The sequence below is a fragment of the Pan paniscus genome, chromosome 13 (genome assembly GCF_029289425.2).
Source record: "Pan paniscus chromosome 13, NHGRI_mPanPan1-v2.0_pri, whole genome shotgun sequence".
NCBI classification, from domain to species: domain Eukaryota; kingdom Metazoa; phylum Chordata; class Mammalia; order Primates; family Hominidae; genus Pan; species Pan paniscus.
In genome coordinates, this window is record NC_073262.2 from 54093459 (window position 1) to 54113373 (window position 19915).

Sequence of the window (19915 nt, forward strand, 5' to 3'; positions counted from 1 at the left end):
TCGTGAGTAGCTGGGAATACAGGTGCATGCCACCACACCTGGCTAATTTTTGTATTTGTAGTACAGATGGGTTTTCACCACATCGGCCAGGCTGGTCTCAAACTCCTGACCTCAGGTGATCCGCCCGCCTCAGCCTCCCAAAGTGCTGGGATTACAGGCACAAGCCACTGTCCCTGACTGAAAATGTGGTATTTTCCATGCCTGACTTATTTCACTTAGCATAGCGTTCACCAGCTCCATTCAAGTTGTCACAAATCAAACAGTTTCCTGCTTTTTAAAGACTGAATAATATTTCATTGTGTAGAATAAATAATATTCCATTTTCTTTATCCATTCATCTATTGGTGGACACTGGTTGATTCCATAATTTAGCTATTGTGAATAGTGCTGCAACGCACAGAGGAGTGCAGACATCTCTTCAACATACTGATGAAGAGACATACTGATGATTTCAAGCCTTTTGGGTAAATACCCAGGAATGGGGTTGCTAGATCATATGGTAATTCTATTTTTAGTTTTTTGAGGACCCTTTAGTTTCCCATAATGGCCGTATTAATTTACATTCTCACCAACAGTGTTCAACATTTCCCTTTTCTCCACATCCTCGCCAACATTTGTTATCTCCTGTCTTTTTGATAGTAGTCATTCTGACAGGTGTGAGGTGATATCTCATTGTGGTTTTGATATGCTTTTCCCGAATGATTATCAATGTTGAAAATGTTTTCATATAACTGTTGAACACTTGTATGTTGTGTTTTGATAAATGTCTATTCAGGTCCTTTGCCCATTTTTAAATCACGTTATGTTTTCTTGCTATTGAGTTATTTGAGTTTCTTAAATGTTTTGGATATTGACCCTTACCAGATGTGTGGTTTGCAATACATTCTCCCATTCCATAGGTTGTCTCTTTACTCTGCTGACTGTTTCCTTTGCTGAGCAGAAGCTTTATAGTTTGATGTAATCCCATTTGTCTATTTTTGCTTTTGTTGTCTAGGCTTTTGGAGTGAAATCCAAAAAATCATTGCCCAGACCCAGACCAATGTCAAGAAGTTTTTCCATTTTTTTTTTTTCTAGTAGTTTTACAGTTTCAGGTCTTATGTTTAAGTCTTTAATCCATATTGAGTTGATTTTTTTTTTTTTTTTTTGAGACGGAGTCTCGCTCTGTCGACCAGGCTGGAGTGCAGTGGTGTGATCTCAGATCACTACAACCTCCGCCTCCCGGGTTCAAGCAATTCTTGTGCCTCAGCCTCCCAAGTAGCTGGGATTACAGGCATGTGCCACTATACCCAGCTAATTTTTGTATTTTTAGTAGAGACGGGGTTTCACCATGTTGGCCAGGATGGTCTCGATCTCCTGACCTCGTGATCCGCCCGCCTTGGCCTCCCAAAGTGCTGGGATTACAAGCGTGAGCCACTGTGCCCAGCCTTGAGTTGATTTTTATATAATTCCGCACAATTTTTAAATGATAAGAATTAAACTAATTCTATTTTAGAAAAGAATTAAGAAATTTTAAATTAATATAATCACTTAATAAATGCTTATTAAATACCTATTATGTGCCAAGATTTGTGCTAGGCACTGAACTTTGATGTAAGTATATTCTTCTAATTTTATTGATGAAGATGTGGTAACTTTAAGCATTTCTCTGGAGGATCTCAAGTCACACAGTGGCACAGCGAGTATTTAAACACTCATTTCTTTGATCCAAAGCTGAGCTCATTGCATATACTATAATAATTTGGATTACAGATGAATACTTGATTTTACTAAACAAATTACTATATGAGCCCTTTACATAATGGGCTCCCATAGGACTTTACACTTTATTTTTCTTACAAGATTCAGTAAGAAATCTATCATGAAAGCCATTTTACCACCGTGCCTTGTGCAGGGTAGAGCTCATTACATGTTGATGAATGAAAGTAGTTCAAGTAGACTTGTTGTTACACATGGCTAGATTAAAGTTCTCTGTTTTAATTTACTCTTTAAGCTTTACATGGCCTATGTGTAAATCCAGGAAAGTAATTCATCTTAGAATTATTGTGAGAAATAAATGAGATAATGCTTGCATGGGCTGGGCGTGGTGGCTCTCGCCTGTAATCCCAGCAGTTTGGAAGGCCAACGAAGGTGGATCACTTGAAGTCAAGCATTCCAGACCAGCCTGGTCAACATGGTGAAATCCCGTCTCTGATAAAAATACAAACATTAGCTGGGCATGGTGGTGCACACCTGAAATCCCAGCTATTTGGGTGGCTGAGGCATGAGAATCACTTGAACACTGCAACATTTGAGGTTGCAGTGAGCTGAGATTGTGCCACTGCACTCCAGTCTGGGCAACAGAACAAGACTCTGTCTCGAAAAGAAAAAAAAAAGATAAGGCATGTATGGCACCAGGCACTCAATAAAAACTTTTTTTGTTTTTGTTTTTTTAAGAAATAATATGTTTAGGTGTATTTAGGCTATAGATTGAGATTTTAGATACACATTGGTGGGTAGATATAAGAATTATTGAGAAGGGAGAATCATTAGGACCACTGGGGACAAGTAAGAGAAAGGAGTCATTGATAGATATAGATTATAGGCTTGATGTTTGCTGAGTAATGAGTGCTTAATATGGCTGGGCATGGTGGTTCACGACTATAATCTCAGCACTTTGGGAGGTTAAGGTGGGAGAATTGCTTGAGCCCAGGAGTTTGAGACCAGTCTGAGCAACATAGCAAGACTCCATCTCTACAAAAAATAAAAATTAGCCAGGCATGGTGGTGCATGCTTGTAGTCCCAACTACTCAGGAGGCTGAAGTGAGAGGATCACCTGAGCCCAGGAGGTAGAGGCTGCATTGAGCCATGTTTGCACCACTGCACTCCAGCCTGGGTGACAGAGCAAGTCCCTGTCTCAAAACAAAACAAAACAAAACAAAACAAAACAAAACAAAAAAACATAAATGAGGAAGTTAGAAAGGAATATTGGATTGCAGATATAAGGCTCTTCATCTAGAAAGGGAAGATGATCTGGGGAGAAGAGATATAGGATTTAGAGAGGGAAAGATAGAAATCGTGTATTAGTTAGATGATAGATGGATGAATTAATATATGAACAAATTATTTCAAATTATATTTATTGAGTGCTAGGTACTATGAATTTATTGCCCAAAGGTAGCAGATCCATGAGGGTGGCTATAAATATTTCTATAGAAATTTATATGGAATTTCTATAAAAGAGAAGTTTTGGGGTAGCAACCAAGTTGTAAAGGTGTGTGAAGAGGGGTCTGGGTGGGGAAGGGTATTTGTTTTCATTCTGTAATCCCTTAGCACTCTAGATCAGATTGAGAAAATGTCAAATAGCAGGGAGGGGCACTGATGAGATGAGATTACAGATGGAATTAATCCCCATCAGGATAACTCTCAACTCTGCCACTGCACTCAAACACCTATAACCAAACAATAATAAATTAATGAGATACTCATTTTATCAGATCTATAGTATGATAGGAGGGAGGCAGGAGCATTTAATTCTCCATGAAGAGAATGTGTGTGGTTGGAGAGTAGGTGAGGGAAAGATTTCACAAAAAGGTGTCATTTTAGTTGATTTTTTTTTTTTTAAGACGGAGTCTTGCTCTGTTGCCCAGGCTGCGATGCAGTGGCACAATCTTGGCTTGAATCCGCCTCCTGGGTTCAAGCGATTCTCCTGCCTCAGCCTCCCGAGTAGCTGGGATTACAGGCATGCACCACCACGCCTGGCTAATTTTTGTATTTTTAGTAGAGAAGGGGTTTCACCATATTAGCCAGGCTGGTCTTGAACTGACCTCAGGTGATCCACTTGCCTCAGCCTTGCAAAGTGTTGGGATTATAGGTGTGAGCCACCTGACTCTTATTTATTACTCTTGAAGAAGGTAATTAATATTCTAAATACATGCTCTGAATAAAAGCCTTCAAAGACACAGAGAAGCTGGAGATCTTAGCAGACTGTTCAGAATCTGATGAAGTGGGAGTAATCTGGAGATGAAGAACAAGCAGTGGCCCAATCATGATAGGCTTGCATGTTATGTCAAAAGTTTTGAAATCCATCCTGTTACTGATGGGAATGGCTGGAGAACTTTAGGCACAGGAATGACAATGATAAAATCTTACATAACATTTTTGAGCTACTTTATAAGGCTGAGGCAGGAGGATCATTTGAGCCCAAGAAGTTCAGGGCTGCAGTAAGTCACAATCACACCACTGCACTCCAACCCAGGTGACAGAGCAAGGCCTTGTCTTTAAAAATAATAAAATTTAAAACATAACATTTTTGGAAGATCAAAGAACCATACATATGAAAGAAATACAAGCAACATGACCACCGTAGTCCTTTCATTATAAATGGGAAATTATGAAAAAAAAAAGCAAAATCCCTGTTCTCACAGAATTTATGTTCTAATGAATGGGTAGAGGCAGGCAATAAAAAGACCACATACAGCCCGGCGTGGTGGCTCAAGTCTGTAATCCCAGCACTTTGGGAGGCCGAGGCGGGCTGATCATGAGGTCAGGAGATCAAGACCATCTTGGCCAACATGGTGAAACCTGTCTATACTAAAATACAAAAAATTAGCTGGGCGTGGTGGCGCATGCCTGGAATCCCAGCTACTCGGGAGGCTGAGGCAGGGGAATCGCTTGAACCCAGGAGGCGGAGGATGCAGTGAGCTGAGATCAGGTCAGTGCGCTCCAGCCTGGGTGATAGAGCGAGACTCCGTCTCAAAAAAAAAAAAAAAAAAAAAATATATATATATGTATATGTATATATGTATGTGTGTGTGTATATATAAATATATGTAAATAAATATAAATATAAATAAATAAATAAATAAATATATATAAGCATACTATGTATGGACTGCTTCGTTTGGCAGTCATTTTGCTAAGTGCAGATGACACAAAGAAGAGCAAAAAGCAACATCCCACTTCTAGAGCTGAGAGTTGCAGCGCATGTGAGTGAGGGCTCTAATCCTGGGCCAGGAACCCATGATGGAGAGTTCCATTGCTGCTGGGCTTCATGTGTCTGATTTAGAGTTAATGCAATCCTGTCTGTTGTGGAGAGTGCACGAAGGCATATGAAAAGGGGAGAAGCAGACCGGGCGCGGTGGCTCAGGCCTGTAATCCCAGCACTTTGGGTGTCCGAGGTGGGTGGATCACGAGGTCAGGAGTTCGAGACCAGCACGGCCAAGATGGTGAAACCCCGTCTCTACTAAAAGTACAAAAATTAGCCGGGTGTGGTGGCGGGCGCCTGTAATCCCAGCTGCTCGGGAGGCTGAGTCAGAGACTCGCTTGAACCCGGGAGGCAGAGGTTGCAGTGAGCCGAGATCGCACCACTGCACTCCAGCCTGGGCGAAAGAACGAGGCTCCGTCTCAAAAAAAAGGGGGGGGGGGGAGGAGCAGCATATTCACAGTAAGGAGAAATGACTGTCATTGTGTTTACTGACGTTTCTCTAGGGAAGAAGCCCTGGCCAAATCCCACCCTTCAACCCCCCAGGGGCCTAACAGAAGAATGCACATCCTCGGGAGCTACCTAAATCTACTGAATTACAATGCATATGGGCGGGGCCCAGGAATCTACAGTTTAATAACGAATATCCCCAGGCCATTGTTATGTACGCTTAAGACTTGAGAACCATTGGCCTCTCCAACCTTTTCTCACTTCACCTATTAAAAGCCCTATTTTATAGAGGAGGAAATTGAGGCATAGGTTAATTAACTTGCTAAAGTCACATGGAACCTAGACCAGCTGGAATCTAGACCAGCTTGAGATACAGTTCTTTTCTTTTTCTTTCTTTCTTTCTTTCTTTTTTTTTTTTTTTTTTTTTTTGAGAGACGGAGTCTTACTCTTACTCTGTCGCTCAGGCTGGAGTGCAGTGGCGTGATCTCGGCTCACTGCAACCTCCGCTTCCCGGGTTTAAGCGATTCTCCTGCCTCAGCTTCCCAAGTGGCTGGGACTACAGGCGTGCGCCACCACACCCAACTAATTTTTGTATTTTTGTTTTTTTTAAGTAGAGACGGGGTTTCACCATGCGTTGGCCAGGCTGGTCTCGAACTCCTGACCTCAGACTCGGCCTCCCAAAGTGCTTGGATTACAAGGTGTGAGTCACCGCGCCCGGCCAGCTCTTAGTCTTAAACCCAACAGTACGTTATCTCCTTTTGCTAACTGATTTGTTGCTAAAACTTCAACAAGCACTGGACTTGGAGTTTGAACACTTAGTCTGAGGGCCCACTATGTTCAGTCTAGTGAGTCTGAGCAATTAACTCACATTTTGAATTTCAAGTCTCTCGCCTTAGGCAAAACACCACCACCTGATGCTCACCAGAGGGGCGTGACGCGGCAGCTGGGCAGGGAAGGGATGGGAAGGGAGGCGATCGATAACTCCGGTGCGCCGCTGACTGTTGGATTGGCTCGAACTTCTCCCGCCAGGCCTAACCTACTCCCGCGCACTCCTGGGCCCGCCCAGCCGCCATCTTGGTCTAGGAGGGAGCGCGCCGCACGCGTGAGTAAACAGCCGGAGCCGGGAAAGTCGAGCTCTGGCAGCGTCTGGGTGCTGAGGGGCAGAGGCGGAGAGAACCCTGTCCTGATCTTCCTAGGTGGGATAAATATCGGGGTGACAGTAGTAGGCCGCGGGGAACCCTCAGTCTGCCCACCCTCCGCCCCCTCGCGGCGAGATGCCTCGTTCCCCGGGCTTCTCCCGCCCTCCGCCGATCTCCTCCCTCTGTTGAAAGCTGCCCGGGAAAGTGGTGGCGGGAGCGGGCCCAGGCCCGAATGTGGCGTGGGCTCAGGTGCCTGGTGTCGGGCGCCGGAGGAGGTTCGCGCTGGGGTTTGGTGATTCGGAGGCCTGGGGTGCAGACGCGGCGTGGCTGTGAGGCCGGGGCGGGCGTGCGGGTGTGAGGGCCGGACTCACACTGGGCCGCCGCGGGGCTGTTTCCATCGGTCACTGGATTTTCTCCTCTTCCGGTTAGGGCCTCAGGGTGGCCGACATGACGGCCAGGGGTCAGAGCCCCCTCGCGCCGCTGTTGGAGACTTTGGAAGACCCTTCTGCCTCCCATGGAGGGCAGACTGACGCTTACCTGACTCTGACCAGGTGAGGTCCGCCACGGGGTGTAGCGGAGAGGGGGGCGCTCTGTAGTGGGGAGAAAGAAGGTGGTTGGGAGGGGCGCGTAGAATGAATGTGAGTTCTAGAAGTCTAGCAAATGTGAGGACGCCCGAGTCGCGGACGCCTTGGGGGGCGGGGGAGATGTATTCTAGGTGACGTTCCCGGGTACTGCTGCTGCTGCGCTTGAGGTGTGTGTTTGGAACGAGGGAGCATGCACGTGTGTTTTGCAAGCGAGGGATTTTTAAAAGTTTCGGTTGGAAGTAGTTGTTGGAGGAGGGGTCTTCAGTGTAAACCTCCGATGTGTTGGGAAAATGTGGTTACCCAGAGTTGTTTTTTTAACAGAGCAATACACTGATTTTTATTAATTGCAAAATGCTTCAAAGTAATTTTCATAGAAATGTACTAAAGTTTTGTAAAACCCTTTGGAAAGGCTTAGCAAATCGTTAGTAACTAGGGATAGGGATCCCTGTTCTGTCTTTTTGGAGTCAGGTTGTCACAACTTGCATGTACTCGATGTAAAAACTTATTCTGAGGGTTTTTCTACTTTCATTTCTGATATATATTGCATTATATATTCTGTATACCCTTAAGGACCTTACCTACTGGGTCAATTCATTTGCAAGAGTTAGAAAGTAATTTTTAAAAAGATTGTACATGTATTTTTGGGAGTATTTTTTTTTTTCCTGTCAACTACTTGTGTTCTTCCTGCTTTTTAAGTCGTATGACTGGAGAAGAAGGAAAAGAAGTAATTACAGAAATTGAGAAAAAACTTCCTCGGCTGTACAAAGTTTTAAAGGTATGTATCTGTTTGTTAAACAGTTTTTCACTTTTGGTAGTTTTGTGTTTTTTTTGGTTTTGTTTTTTTGTTTTGAGGTGTAGTTTTGCTCTTGTTGCCCAGGCGAGAGTGCAATGGCTCAGGCTCGGGCTCGGCTCACTGAAACCTCCGCCTCTCGGGTTCAAGCGATTCTCTTGCCTCAGCCTCCTGAATAGCTGGGATTATAGGCATCCGCCACCACCCCGGCTAATTTTGTATTTTTAGTAGAGAAGGGGTTTCTCCATGTTGGTCAGGCTGGTCTCGAACTCCCGACCTCAGGTGATCCGCCTGCCTCAGCCTCCCAAAGTGTTGGGATTACAGGAGTGAGCCACTGTGTCCAGCCACTTTTGGTGGTTTTTAAGAGTTTTGCCAGTTGACTCAAAAGCTTTGAATCTAAAATAACAGCAATAATACTGATTATAATACTCTTTATTGTTACTTAAAGCTTCTCAGGTACTTTCTTAATTACCTTACACGCTTTATACTTAACTCTCCATGGTTCCATGAGATTATTTCTTAATGATCACTTTGCAGGTGAAGAAATTAATTTAATTTGCCTAAAGTTGCCTAGGGGCACTTGAATCTGAGTTTGTGCTCTTGAAAGCAGAGATCAGAGATTAATCTGTTTTCTTTCCTTTTGGGACTCTACATCTAAGTAAGTGCTTCTAAAATTACAATTGTCTTTGGTCTAGTCTAGGTAGCATTAATTTCTTTTTCCTCATTCACCCTCAGTTTTTGCTACAATCATTATCATTTTTGCTTTAGGGAAATGATGTTTGACATCATACTGTGGACCTGTGTTCCTGTCTTCACTTGCCTACTTAATGGCTTCCTGACTATCCTTAACATCTTTTAAATTTCCTTGTTTTTAGAATGAAAAAGTTGAAATTTTATCTCCAAAGTTTCTTTGAGTTCTCATTTTTATGACCTTGTTCTTTTTTTTTAATTTTTTTTGTTTGTTTTTATTATGACCTTGTTCTTGTGCTTTTATTTTTGTTTTTAATTTTTAAAATTGAGGTGGGGGTCTTGATAGGTTGCCTAAGCCAGTCTCGAACTCCTGGGTCCAAGCGATCCTCCCACCTCAGCCTCCTTAGTAGCTGAGATTACAAGTAGGTGCCACCATGCTCAGCTTTTGTGCTTTTTGTTTGTTTGAGGCAGAGTCTTGCTGTGTCGCCCGTGCTGGAGTGCAGTGGCACAATCTCAGCTCACTGCAACCTGTGCCTCCCAGGTTCAAGCGATTCTCCTGCCTCAGCCTCCTGAGTAGCTGGGATTACAGGCATGCTCCCTCCACACCCAGCTAATATTTTTTAGTAGAGACGGGCTTTCACCATGTTGACCAGGCTGGTCTTGAACTCTTGACCTCAGGTGATCCACCCGCCTTGGCCTCTCAAAGGGCTAGGATTACAGGTGTGAGCCACCGTGCCCAGCCGTGTGCCTTTAAACAAGTGTTTCATCCAGACATGTACATTTTAACGTGATTTTTGGCGAAGTATTAACAGAGATACTGCCTACTCTTGGTGGTGTCACAGTCATCAACATTTTTTGTGTAAGCAGAAACTTTATTGTGTGCTAGTTACTTAATATCAGTGTTTATTCCATTTTCTTCATTATCATATTCCATATTATAGTAATTAGATGTGAAGACATGCACTTTCGTGTATTGAGTATTTATAGGATCAGGAATTCTATTGCATACATTTTTTTTTTTTGAGACGGAGTTTTGCTCTTGTTGCCCAGGCTGGAGTGCAGTGGCTTGAACACCTCCTGGGTTCAAGCCGTTCTCCTGCCTCAGCCTCTCAAGTAGCTGGGATTACAGGCATGTGCCACTACGCCCAGCTACTTTTTTTTTGTATTTTTAGTACAGACGGGGTTTTCTCCATGTTGATCAGGCTGGTCTCGAACTGCCGACCTCAGGTGATCCGCCCACCTTGGCCTCCCAAAGTAAGCCTGGGCCATTGTGCCCAGCCTTATTGCATACATTTTGAGTCAAGTTGCATTGTTTGTAAATAGGATTTGTACCTGAAATTATTTGGATGCACATGGTTGATAATAGGACGATAAGCAATTTTAAGCAATGGAAGGATAATTGAATTCTTTCAGAGTAGGAACCATACCAGGTAAAATAGAACATGTTTATATGTCGTGTTCAGAGTTCAGCTAGGATTGTGTCTAGGAATCTACAACATTCTTGAAAATGAGACACATCATCGTTAAGGAACACTTTCAAGTAAGTTTAATGAAGATTAATCACAAACATTTACTAGCTGTTATCCAGGAGATACACTAGTAGCTCTCAAAGTATTAAGCCTTACTTAGTTGCTTACAACTGGTTGCTGTGCTATATCCCTTACATTCTGTACTCTAGGATTTGCATTTTTTGGCTTCGTTTTGTAAATATAGAAGATACTGCAGGGAAGTATCTGCTCATATATTTAACCATTTACATTTGCTGTTCTTCCTGCTCAAGAATAACAATTGAAGATTCCTTGGATATTTGATTCAAATAGATATGGGGGTTTTGAAGATAAATCCCTTTGGAGTAGGAAATGGTACAAGGGAAATGGGGTACAGGGTAAAAGTAAACTTTCATATTGAGATACTCTTTGACAGATTTGGCCTTTTATAGCTTTTACATAAATGGTATGAGTTGGGCTTTAAATTCTAGATTGACAGCCAGGCACGGTGGCTCACGCCTGTAATCCCAGCACTTTGGGAGGCCTGAGGCTGGTGGATCACCTGAGGTCAGGAGTTTGAGACCAGCCTGGCCAACATGGTGAAACCCCATCTCTACAAAAAATACAAAAATATAGGCATGGTGGCGCGCGCCTGTCATCCCAGCTGCTCTTGAACCTGGGAAGCAGAGGTTGCAGGGAACTGAGATTACACCATTGCACTCCAGCCTGGGCAACAAGAGCGAAACTCTCTCAAAAAAAAAAAAAATTTCTAGATTGACATGGATTGAAATTCTCTTATGTATAAAGTAAGGTTTAAAAAATTGTTTTATTTTACTATTAATTGAGATAATAATAGGTACTTTATAAATGTTACATTCTAACCCCTTCCTTCTCCCAGTCTTAGAGGAAGAGATGTCACTCCACTCTAAAGCTAGGATGTTAGCTTTTGGATTTGAGTCTCTTGTTTACTCAGTGGAAGGGCCTTGCTCCCTTTTCCCTGTCATGTCTTTAGCATCTTTCATCTGTTGACCTCTTTGCTTTACTAGGTGTAGAGATATCCTTTATCTTCATTCAGTTGATCTCGATCCAGTTTCCTCTCCTTTCTTTACCAAGCTGTACACATGGCCTTCGGATTTTATTCCTTGTATAATTTTTTATGCGTATTCTCAAGGATTTGTTGGAGTAACATGATGAATATGCTTGTTCTGTAATCGACTTCTGCTTTCTAAAAATTGATTTACAGTTGTGCTTGTTTGTAATAAATGTGATTTTGTTTTTGTAGACTCACATTTCCAGTCAAAACTCGGAGCTGAGTAGTGCTGCTCTACAAGCACTGGGGTTTTGCTTATATAATCCCAAAATTACCTCAGAATTATCAGGTAGATAAATTTCTTATGACTTAATATTTTTAGAGTATAAAGTATAAGTTTTAAGTATAAGTAGTTTGATGCTGTTAAAAGTACTGTTATGTCTGGATTAGTTTCAGAACCTGTAGTTTAAGGTTTGCTTTTAAGAAAGAAACAATGGCCGGGTGTGGTGGCTCACGCCTGTAATCCCAGCACTTTGGGAGGCCGAGGCGGGTGGATCATGAGGTCAGGAGATCGAGACCATCCTGGCTAACATGGTGAAACCCCGTCTGTACTAAAAATACAAAAAATTAGCCGGGCACCGTGGCGGGCGCCTGTAGTTCCAGCTACTCGGGAGGCTGAGGCAGGAGAATGACGTGAACCCGGGAGGCGGAGTTTGCAGTGAGTCGAGATTGTGCCATTGTACTCTAACCTGGGTGATAAGTGAGACCCCATCTCAAAAAAAAAAAAAAAAAAGAATGTTTAGGTTATCATTACCTACACATAGCTCTAACTTTGATACTACAAAATTTGCTCTTAAAAATAATGGTATTTGACAAAAGATTAGCCGGGCATGGTGGCAGGTGCCTGTAGTCCCATCTACCGGGGAGGCTGAGGCAGGAGAATGGCATGAACCTGGCAGGCAGAGCTTGCAGTGAGCCCAGAGCGTGCCACTGCACTCCAGACTGGGACTCTGTCTCAAAAAAAAAAAAAAGGATATTTGCTGGGTGCAGTGTCTCATGCCTGTAATCCCAGCACTTTGGGAGGCCGAGGCGGGTGGATCACCTAAGGTCGGGAGTTCGAGACCAGCCTGGCCAACCTGGAGAAACCCCGTCTCTACTAAAAATACAAAAAAAATTAGCTGGGTGTGGTGGCGCATTCCTGTAATCCCAGCTACTCGGGAGGCTGAGGCAGGAGAATCGCTTGAACCCGGGAGGTGGAGGTTGCAGTGAGCCAAGGTGTTGCCATTGCACTCCAGCCTGGGCAAGAGTGAAACTCCGTCTCAAAAAAAAATCAAATAAAAAGGGTATTTAAACATGATTGCTGTAAAAAGGGAAACTTTTATTCAGGCATATGCACTAAGGAATATGCTGAATTGAAAAGTTCTTTAACATGATAAATGTGGGATAATTTGGAACTAAAAGTGGTAATGAAGCACAGAACCTAATGCTTTCCAAGTTTTTCAAGTAGTCTGCACTGTTGCTCCATAGTTAGATGATTTCCATTGTAAAGGAAACCGTTATCTTTAGAGAAGGGAAGTTAGGAATAAAGATGTCAAAGTTGTTACCATCTGTTTTTGAGGGAAAAGCTGCTGCCTGCTCTTTTTTATACATGGAAGTGTTAGCAACCTAAAGCAGGAGTTGTTCATTTTGGAGCAGAGATGCAGGATTGAAAACATCTTACCAAAAATTGTCTTGTATGTTCAAACCTACAGTGATATCTAGTTATTTCAGTTGCACAAGATATCTGATTTGGTGTCTGTTGTTTTATTTTCTCTCAGTATATCCTCCCCTCTAATCTGAATTTTGTGTTTTTGGGAGAAGTTTGGTATCAGCATTGGTTCTCTGATCTGTTCTCTGGATATACATTTAATTTTATGATTGATGAGTATATTGTTTTCTCTAGTTTTATATTTGAGACTTTAAAGAGTATCAACTATTCTATACAAAATTAAAACTGCTTGTTTTTCAGAGGCAAATGCTCTAGAATTGCTTTCAAAATTGAATGATACCATTAAGAATTCAGACAAAAATGTACGTACTAGAGCACTTTGGGTGATATCTAAGCAGACATTTCCCTCTGAAGTGGTTGGCAAAATGGTGAGTATAGTTTTTGGGTATGCCATCTTAACTATATGCTAATTAAAAGAAAAAACTATAATGCCAATAAAAACAGTTCAGGCTTATTTCATTTGTATTTATTTGGTTCGTTTTTTAGGTATCCAGTATAATTGATTCATTAGAAATACTGTTTAACAAAGGAGAGACGCGTTCTGCTGTTGTTGATTTTGAAGCATTAAATGTTATCGTAAGGTATGCATTTGGATGTTGTGCAAATTGAAGAATAGTTTTCATAAATTCAGCTGAAGGAGAGGGTTTTTGGGATTTAAATGAGAGACAGACATTAAAAGGGGGGAATGTCATTTACACCAAATGACTCAAGGACAAAAAGTAACAGAAAAAAGATGGAAGTAGATATGTGTGGGTTACTAGGTTTTTTGTTTATTTTTACTGGGACCATGTTCAAGGTGAAGTCTTGGTTATGTTCCTGCTAGTAACATACACAGTTCAGGTTTGAAAAATATCCTAAAGTTTGTGTAAGGATTTAAAAAATAATGTAAACTCATAAGTGGGCTTGGGTTGTTTAGGAAGGCAATCAGTGTTTAGCAGGGAATAGAGTACCTTCTTCATTTTTGTTGTAACAGGCGTGCCAACGCATAAACTCTTTTAAGTGTAAACTCTTTGATGACATTTCTGTCTTCCCTGTTTTTTGTTCTTTAAAATTTTCTTGTTGAGTTACTTGCTTTAACTTCCCCACTGTTGAATGCTCTGATTGATGCTAAGATTATGTCATGGTTCTCTGGCTATCCTTTTCTATAACAATGATGAATTTAGTAATATAACAATAAGTAATACAGTTGGCCCTTTGTAGGTTCTGCATCCTTGGATTCAACCAATTGAGGGTTGAAAGTCTCAGAAAAATTGCATCTGTATTGAACATGTACAGACTCTGATTTTCTTGTCATTATTTCCTAAACAGTACAGTATAACAACTACTTACTTAGCACTTACATTGTATTAGCTATTATCAGTAACCTAGAAATGATTTAAAGTATATGGGAGGATGTGCGTAGGTTATATGCAAATACAGTCATGTGTCACATAATGATGGGAATACATTCTGAGGAATGCATCATGTAATTTCATCATTGTGCAAACATTATTAAGTGGACTTACACAAACCTAGGTGGAATAGCCTACTATATACCCAGGCTGCATGGTACAACCTGTTGCTCCTAGGCTACAGACCTGTACAGTATATTACTGTACTGGATATTGTAGGCACTTCTAACACGATACTATTTGTGTACCTAAACATAGCAAAGGTACTGTAAAAATATGATAAAAAAGATTAAAAAATGGTACACCTGTATCTCACACTTACCATGAATTGAGGTTTTAGGACTGAAGGTTCTTTGGGTGAGTCAGTGAAGGAGTGATGAGGGAATGTGAAGGTCTAGGACGTTACTGTGCACTATTGCAGATTTCATAAAGACTGTACACTTAGGCTATACTAAATCTATAAAAACATTTTTAAAATAAATTAACCTCTACTTTCTGTAACTTTATTTTTTTGAGACAGTCTCACTCTGTTGTTCAGGCTGGAGTGTAGTGGTGTGATATCAGCTCTCTGCAATCTCTACCTCCCAGGTTCAAGTAATTCTTGTGCCTCAGCTTCCCAAGTAGCTGGGATTATAGGCGTCAGCCACCACACCTGGCAAATTTTTGTATTTTTAGCAGAGACAGGGTTTTGCCACGTTGGCCAGTCTGGAGTTGAACTCCTGACCTCAGGTGATGCACCCACCTCAGCCTCCCAATGTACCAGGATTACAGGCCTGAACCACTGTGCCTGGGCAGCTTACTGTAACTTTAAAATTTTTAAACTTTTTGACTTTTGTAAGAATAATTAGCTTTGGCCAGGCACAGTGGTTCAGGCCTGTAAGAATAATTAGCTTTGGCTCACACCTGTAATCCCAGAACTTTGGGAGGCCCAGGTGGGTGGATTACCTGAGGTCAGGAGTTTGAGAGCAGCCTGGCCAACATGGTGAAACCCCATCTCTACTGAAAATACAAAATCAGCCGGGCGTGGTGACGCGTGCCTGTAATCTCAGCTATATGGGAGACTGAGGTATTGAGAATCGCTTGCACCCGGAAGGCAGAGGTTGCAGTGAGCTGAGATTGCACCACTGCACTCCAGCTTGGGTGACAGAGTGAGACTTGGTCTCAAAAAAAAAAAAGAATACTTAGCTTAAAACACAAACATACAATTGTGCAAACATATTTTCCCTCGTTAGATCCTTATTCTAGGAGCCTTAAATTCTTTTTTTTTTTTTTTTTTTTTAACTTTCATAACTTTTTGGTTAGCAACATAACACATCAGCCTAGGGCCTCTGCAGGGTCAGGATCATTCTACTGTCTCCCACCTCCACATCTTGTCATACTGAAACGTGTTCAGGGGCAGTAACATGCATGGAGCTGTCATCTTCTGTGATTGATGCTACCTTCTGGAGTATCTGCTGAAGGACCCTCAAGGCTACTTTGCAGTTAACTTTTTTTAAATACAAGTAGGAGTAAACTCTAATGATAAAAATTATAGTGTAGGAGTAAACTGTAATGATAAAAATTATAGTGTAGTATATACATAAACCAGTAACATAGTCATTTATTTTTTGTTTTTTTATTACTATTTTTTTTGAGACGGAATCTTGCTCTGTCGCCAGGGTGGAGCGCAGTGGTGAGGTCTTGGCTCACTGCAACCTCCGCCTCCCGGGTTCAAGCAATTCTCCTGCCTCAGCCTCCCAAGTAGCTAGGATTACAAGCATGTGCCACCACACCCAGCTAATTGTTGTATTTTTAGAAGAGACAGGGTTTCACCATGTTGGTCAGGATGGTCTCGATCTCCTGACCTCATGATCCACCCGCCTCGGCCTCCCAAAGTGCTGAGATTACAGGTGTGAGCCACTGCACCCGGCCGGTCATTTATTATCGTTATCATATAGTACAGTATTATGTTCTATATGTAAATGCGCCGTACTTTTATATGAATGAGAGCGCAGTAGATTTGTTTACACCAGTGTCATCAGAAACATGAATAATGTATTGCACTGCAGTGTTACGACAGCTATGATGTCACTAGGTGATAGGAACTTGTCAGGTCCCTCATAATCTTATGGGACCACCATTGTGAATGTGCTGCATCTTTGACCAAAACGTTGCTCTGTGGTGCATGACAATACTGTCCTTTACATATTGGACTTGAGCATTATTGTGAGGTCCTGGAACCAATCCCCCAGGGATACTGAGGGATGACTGAAATGTTTCAATCTAAAGACAAGATTGGTTCTTTAAAAAAAATTTACAAAAGCAATAATGTGCAAATTCGTAAAAATAAGATCTATTTCTTGTGTGTATATGCATATTTGTATATATTCTAAAACAAATGGGCCGTACTGTGTATATTTCTGTGTGTCACATATTTTACTGCTTGTTTAGACTTAAAACATGAGGTCACGCTAATTATTCATTGATTTCTCTATTATAGGCTAATTGAACAAGCCCCAATTCAAATGGGAGAAGAGGCAGTGAGGTGGGCAAAACTGGTCATACCTTTAGTGGTTCATTCAGCACAAAAGGTACATTTGCGGGGAGCAACTGCTCTGGAGATGGGAATGCCATTATTGCTTCAGAAACAGCAAGAAATAGCATCTATTACGGAGCAGCTTATGACTACTGTGAGTGTTCTTTTATGTAAGAATTTTCTGGATACTGCATCGGAAGGTTCTGCACTAAGCTTAAAATTCAGCCTGGTGGCCAGGTACGGTGGCTCTCACCTGTAGTCCCAAAGCGGGAGGCTGAGGTGGGAGGATTGCTTGAGGCCAGGAGTTCCAGACCCATCTAGGCAACATAGTGAAGACCCATCTCTACAAAATATCTTAAAAATTAGCTGGGCGTGGTGGCATGCGCCTGTAGTCTCAGGTGCTTGGGAGGCTAAGGCGGGAGGGTTGCTTGACCAGAAATTTGAGGCTGCAGTGAGCTATGATCTCACCACTGCATTCTAGCCTGGGTGACAGAATGAGACCCTGTCTCAAAAAAAAAAAAAAAAAATCTGTCTGGGCATATTGGTATAGTTGCACTATGATATAGGATTTTAGCTTTGAATCAAAACCTTAAGAGTTGCATAAGTTAGCAAAGGCACATTGCTCATTACATAGTAGTAAGGAAGGGAGCTATCTATTGTTGCTAAAATCCAGACATTTTACTTCATTCCCAATAAATAGGAAATAGGAATTGTATTTCTGAAAGAGGGAGAGCATTAACTGATTGACTCATGTTTGGATTGTTACTGTATAATCCCAGTAGATACAAATTTAATGTACATAAACTTACCTAGTCTCTATAGTTTTCTAGTTATTACTTGCCACAGGTTTTAGGTTTTCTAACCATTGTTCTTCTAACATATTTACTGGGCATCTGATATGTGCAGTGCATTGTTGCAGGCGCTGTGAATATAGCAGTGAACAAAAGAGGCTTGATGGAGCTTATTTTCTTGTGGGAGAGATAATTAAGTACATAGTGTAGTAAGTGAAGACCACTAAGGAGAAGAGCAAGGACCGGAGAGTGCTGTGAGAAAGGAATGTAAGGTGGTCAGAGAAGGCAAAGGAAAGGACATTTGAACAGTGATTTGAAGGCAGAGTAGGAGTTATCCATGTAGATAATGAACCAGACAAGAGAACTATGAGGGCAAAAGGCCCTGCTCTAATGGTTGTGTACCTGGTCGGTGTTCTGGGAACTCTGGGCAGTATGACAGTAGTGGAGTGAATGAGAGTGAGAGGAAAAGAGGGCCCTATCACATAGGACTATGGCAGGGACCATTGTAAGGATGGATTTTTACTCTAGATTACATGGAAAGCCATATTTGAAGGTCTTGTTTTGTTTTTTGTTTGAGACAAGGTCTCACTATATTACCCAAGCTGGTCTCGAACTCCTGGGCTCAAGCAATCTTCCCACTTCACTCTCCCAAAGTGTTGGGATGACAGGCGTGAGCCACCACGCCCAGCCCCTAAAACCTGGGATTTTACTTGCTTAAAATGCAGAAGACTTCTTGTTAGTGTTCAGTGTGACACAGTAACTCGAGTGTCTCATAAATAGCTTTATTCTGATGAATTCAATTTTAGTGACATATATAATTTTTTTTTTTTTTCGAGAGAGTTTCGCAATTGTTGCCCAGGCTGGAGTGCAGTGGCGCGGTCTCAGCTCACTGCAGCTTCCACCTCCTGGGTTCAAGCGATTCTCCTGCCTCAGCAGGAGTAGCTGGGATTACAGGCACCTGCAACCATGCCCGACCGATATTTCTATTTTTAGTAGAGATGGGGGTTTCACCATATTGGCCAGGCTGGTCTCGAACTCCTGACCTTGTGATCCGCCCGCCTCGGCCTCCCAAAGTGCTGAGATTGCAGGCATGAGCCACTGCGCCTGACCATAAAATTCTTTCTTTAACCCATTTATCAAGCTTGCAACAAAGCATATATGAAATTCTTTATATAAATTTGAGCTAAAAATTATTTCACGTGTCTGTTGATTATGAAGCTATTAATGTATTTTTTCATTATTGTGAAAAAATACAGTGTCATTTAAACTAGTTAATGATATGCATGCTGACATTTTTAGGGTAAAGTATATTGGTAGAAAAAAAAAGTTGGATTGATGGATGGTAGGGTGGCCAGATAGGTGATAAGACCAACATAGTAAAGTGTTAATGGTAGAATCTGAGTGTTTGTATTAGAGCATTTACTGTAAAAACTCACTCGGATTTGCTATATGCTTCAGTTTTCCTTTTGAAGTCTTTTGGGAAATTTTTTTTTTTTTTTTTTTTGAGACAGTCTTGCTCTGTCGCCCAGGCTGGAGGACAGTGGCACAATTTCTGCTCTCTGCAACCTCCACCTCCCAGGTTCAAGCGATTCTCATGCCTCAGCCTCCCGAGTAGCAGGAATTATGGGCGTCTGCCACCATGCCCAGCTAATTTTTGTGTTTTTAGTAGAGACAGGGTTTCACCATATTGGCCAGGCCAGTCTTGAACTCCTGACTTCAAGAGTGAGGCCGAGGCAGGTGATTCTCCTGCCTCAGCCTCCCAAAGTGCTGGGATTACAGGCTTGACCCACCGCACCTGGCCTCAGGTGGGGTAATATTTTTATTATGGAGAAAACTATTTGGTTGAATCAGTTTTTGAAAATTATTCTTAGACTTTGGTATTGGATTTTTTTTTCTAAGAGTCTGTTTGGTAAATTAATTGCTTTTGTTTGCAGAAATTAATCTCAGAACTTCAGAAGCTATTTATGAGTAAAAATGAGACTTACGTGTTAAAATTATGGCCTTTGTTTGTCAAACTACTTGGAAGGGTAAGTGCCCAGTTAATGAACAGTCAACAGTTTTTACATGCTGGACTCTTTATTTTCTTACCTTTTCTTTGTACAGTTGATGCTCATTATTTCCTTTGTACAGCTGATGCTCATTATTTCATGCCTACTCACTAAAATTTATTTGTAAATCTGAAACCAGTACTTGCATTGCTTTTGCTTTCATTTGTAGACACCCAAAGTGGCAAAGAATTGGAGTCACACAACGTGCATGTTTCCAGCTGAGGTCAAGCAAGGTTACGCTCTGCCTTTTTGTTTTAGTTCTCATACCTTAA

General features: G+C 41.8%; 1 protein-coding gene across 20 annotated transcripts in view; it reads left to right on the plus strand.

Moving 5' to 3' along the window:
- Nucleotides 1-6304: 6304 nt before the first annotated feature.
- Nucleotides 6305-19915, plus strand: part of RIF1 (replication timing regulatory factor 1) — a 160559-nt gene continuing 146948 nt past the window's right edge. For 8 of the 20 annotated variants that reach the window (XR_008624503.2, XR_008624504.2, XR_010109388.1 and 5 more), the window contains exons 1-8: nt 6306-6512; nt 6979-7100; nt 7830-7908; nt 11383-11479; nt 13139-13266; nt 13385-13479; nt 16769-16958; nt 19530-19622. Coding sequence is in view for 11 of the 20 variants with exons in the window: in XM_034954272.3 (XP_034810163.1) it covers nt 6369-6512; nt 6979-7100; nt 7830-7908; nt 11383-11479; nt 13139-13266; nt 13385-13479; nt 16769-16958; nt 19530-19622 (948 nt within the window). In the remaining 9 variants the exon portion in view is untranslated. Of the gene's footprint in view, nt 6607-6630; nt 6825-6978; nt 7101-7829; nt 7909-11382; nt 11480-13138; nt 13267-13384; nt 13480-16768; nt 16959-19529; nt 19623-19915 lie in introns of those variants that run through there. The other 12 variants (XR_008624506.2, XR_010109391.1, XM_014343978.4 and 9 more) reach the window with 7 other exon arrangements.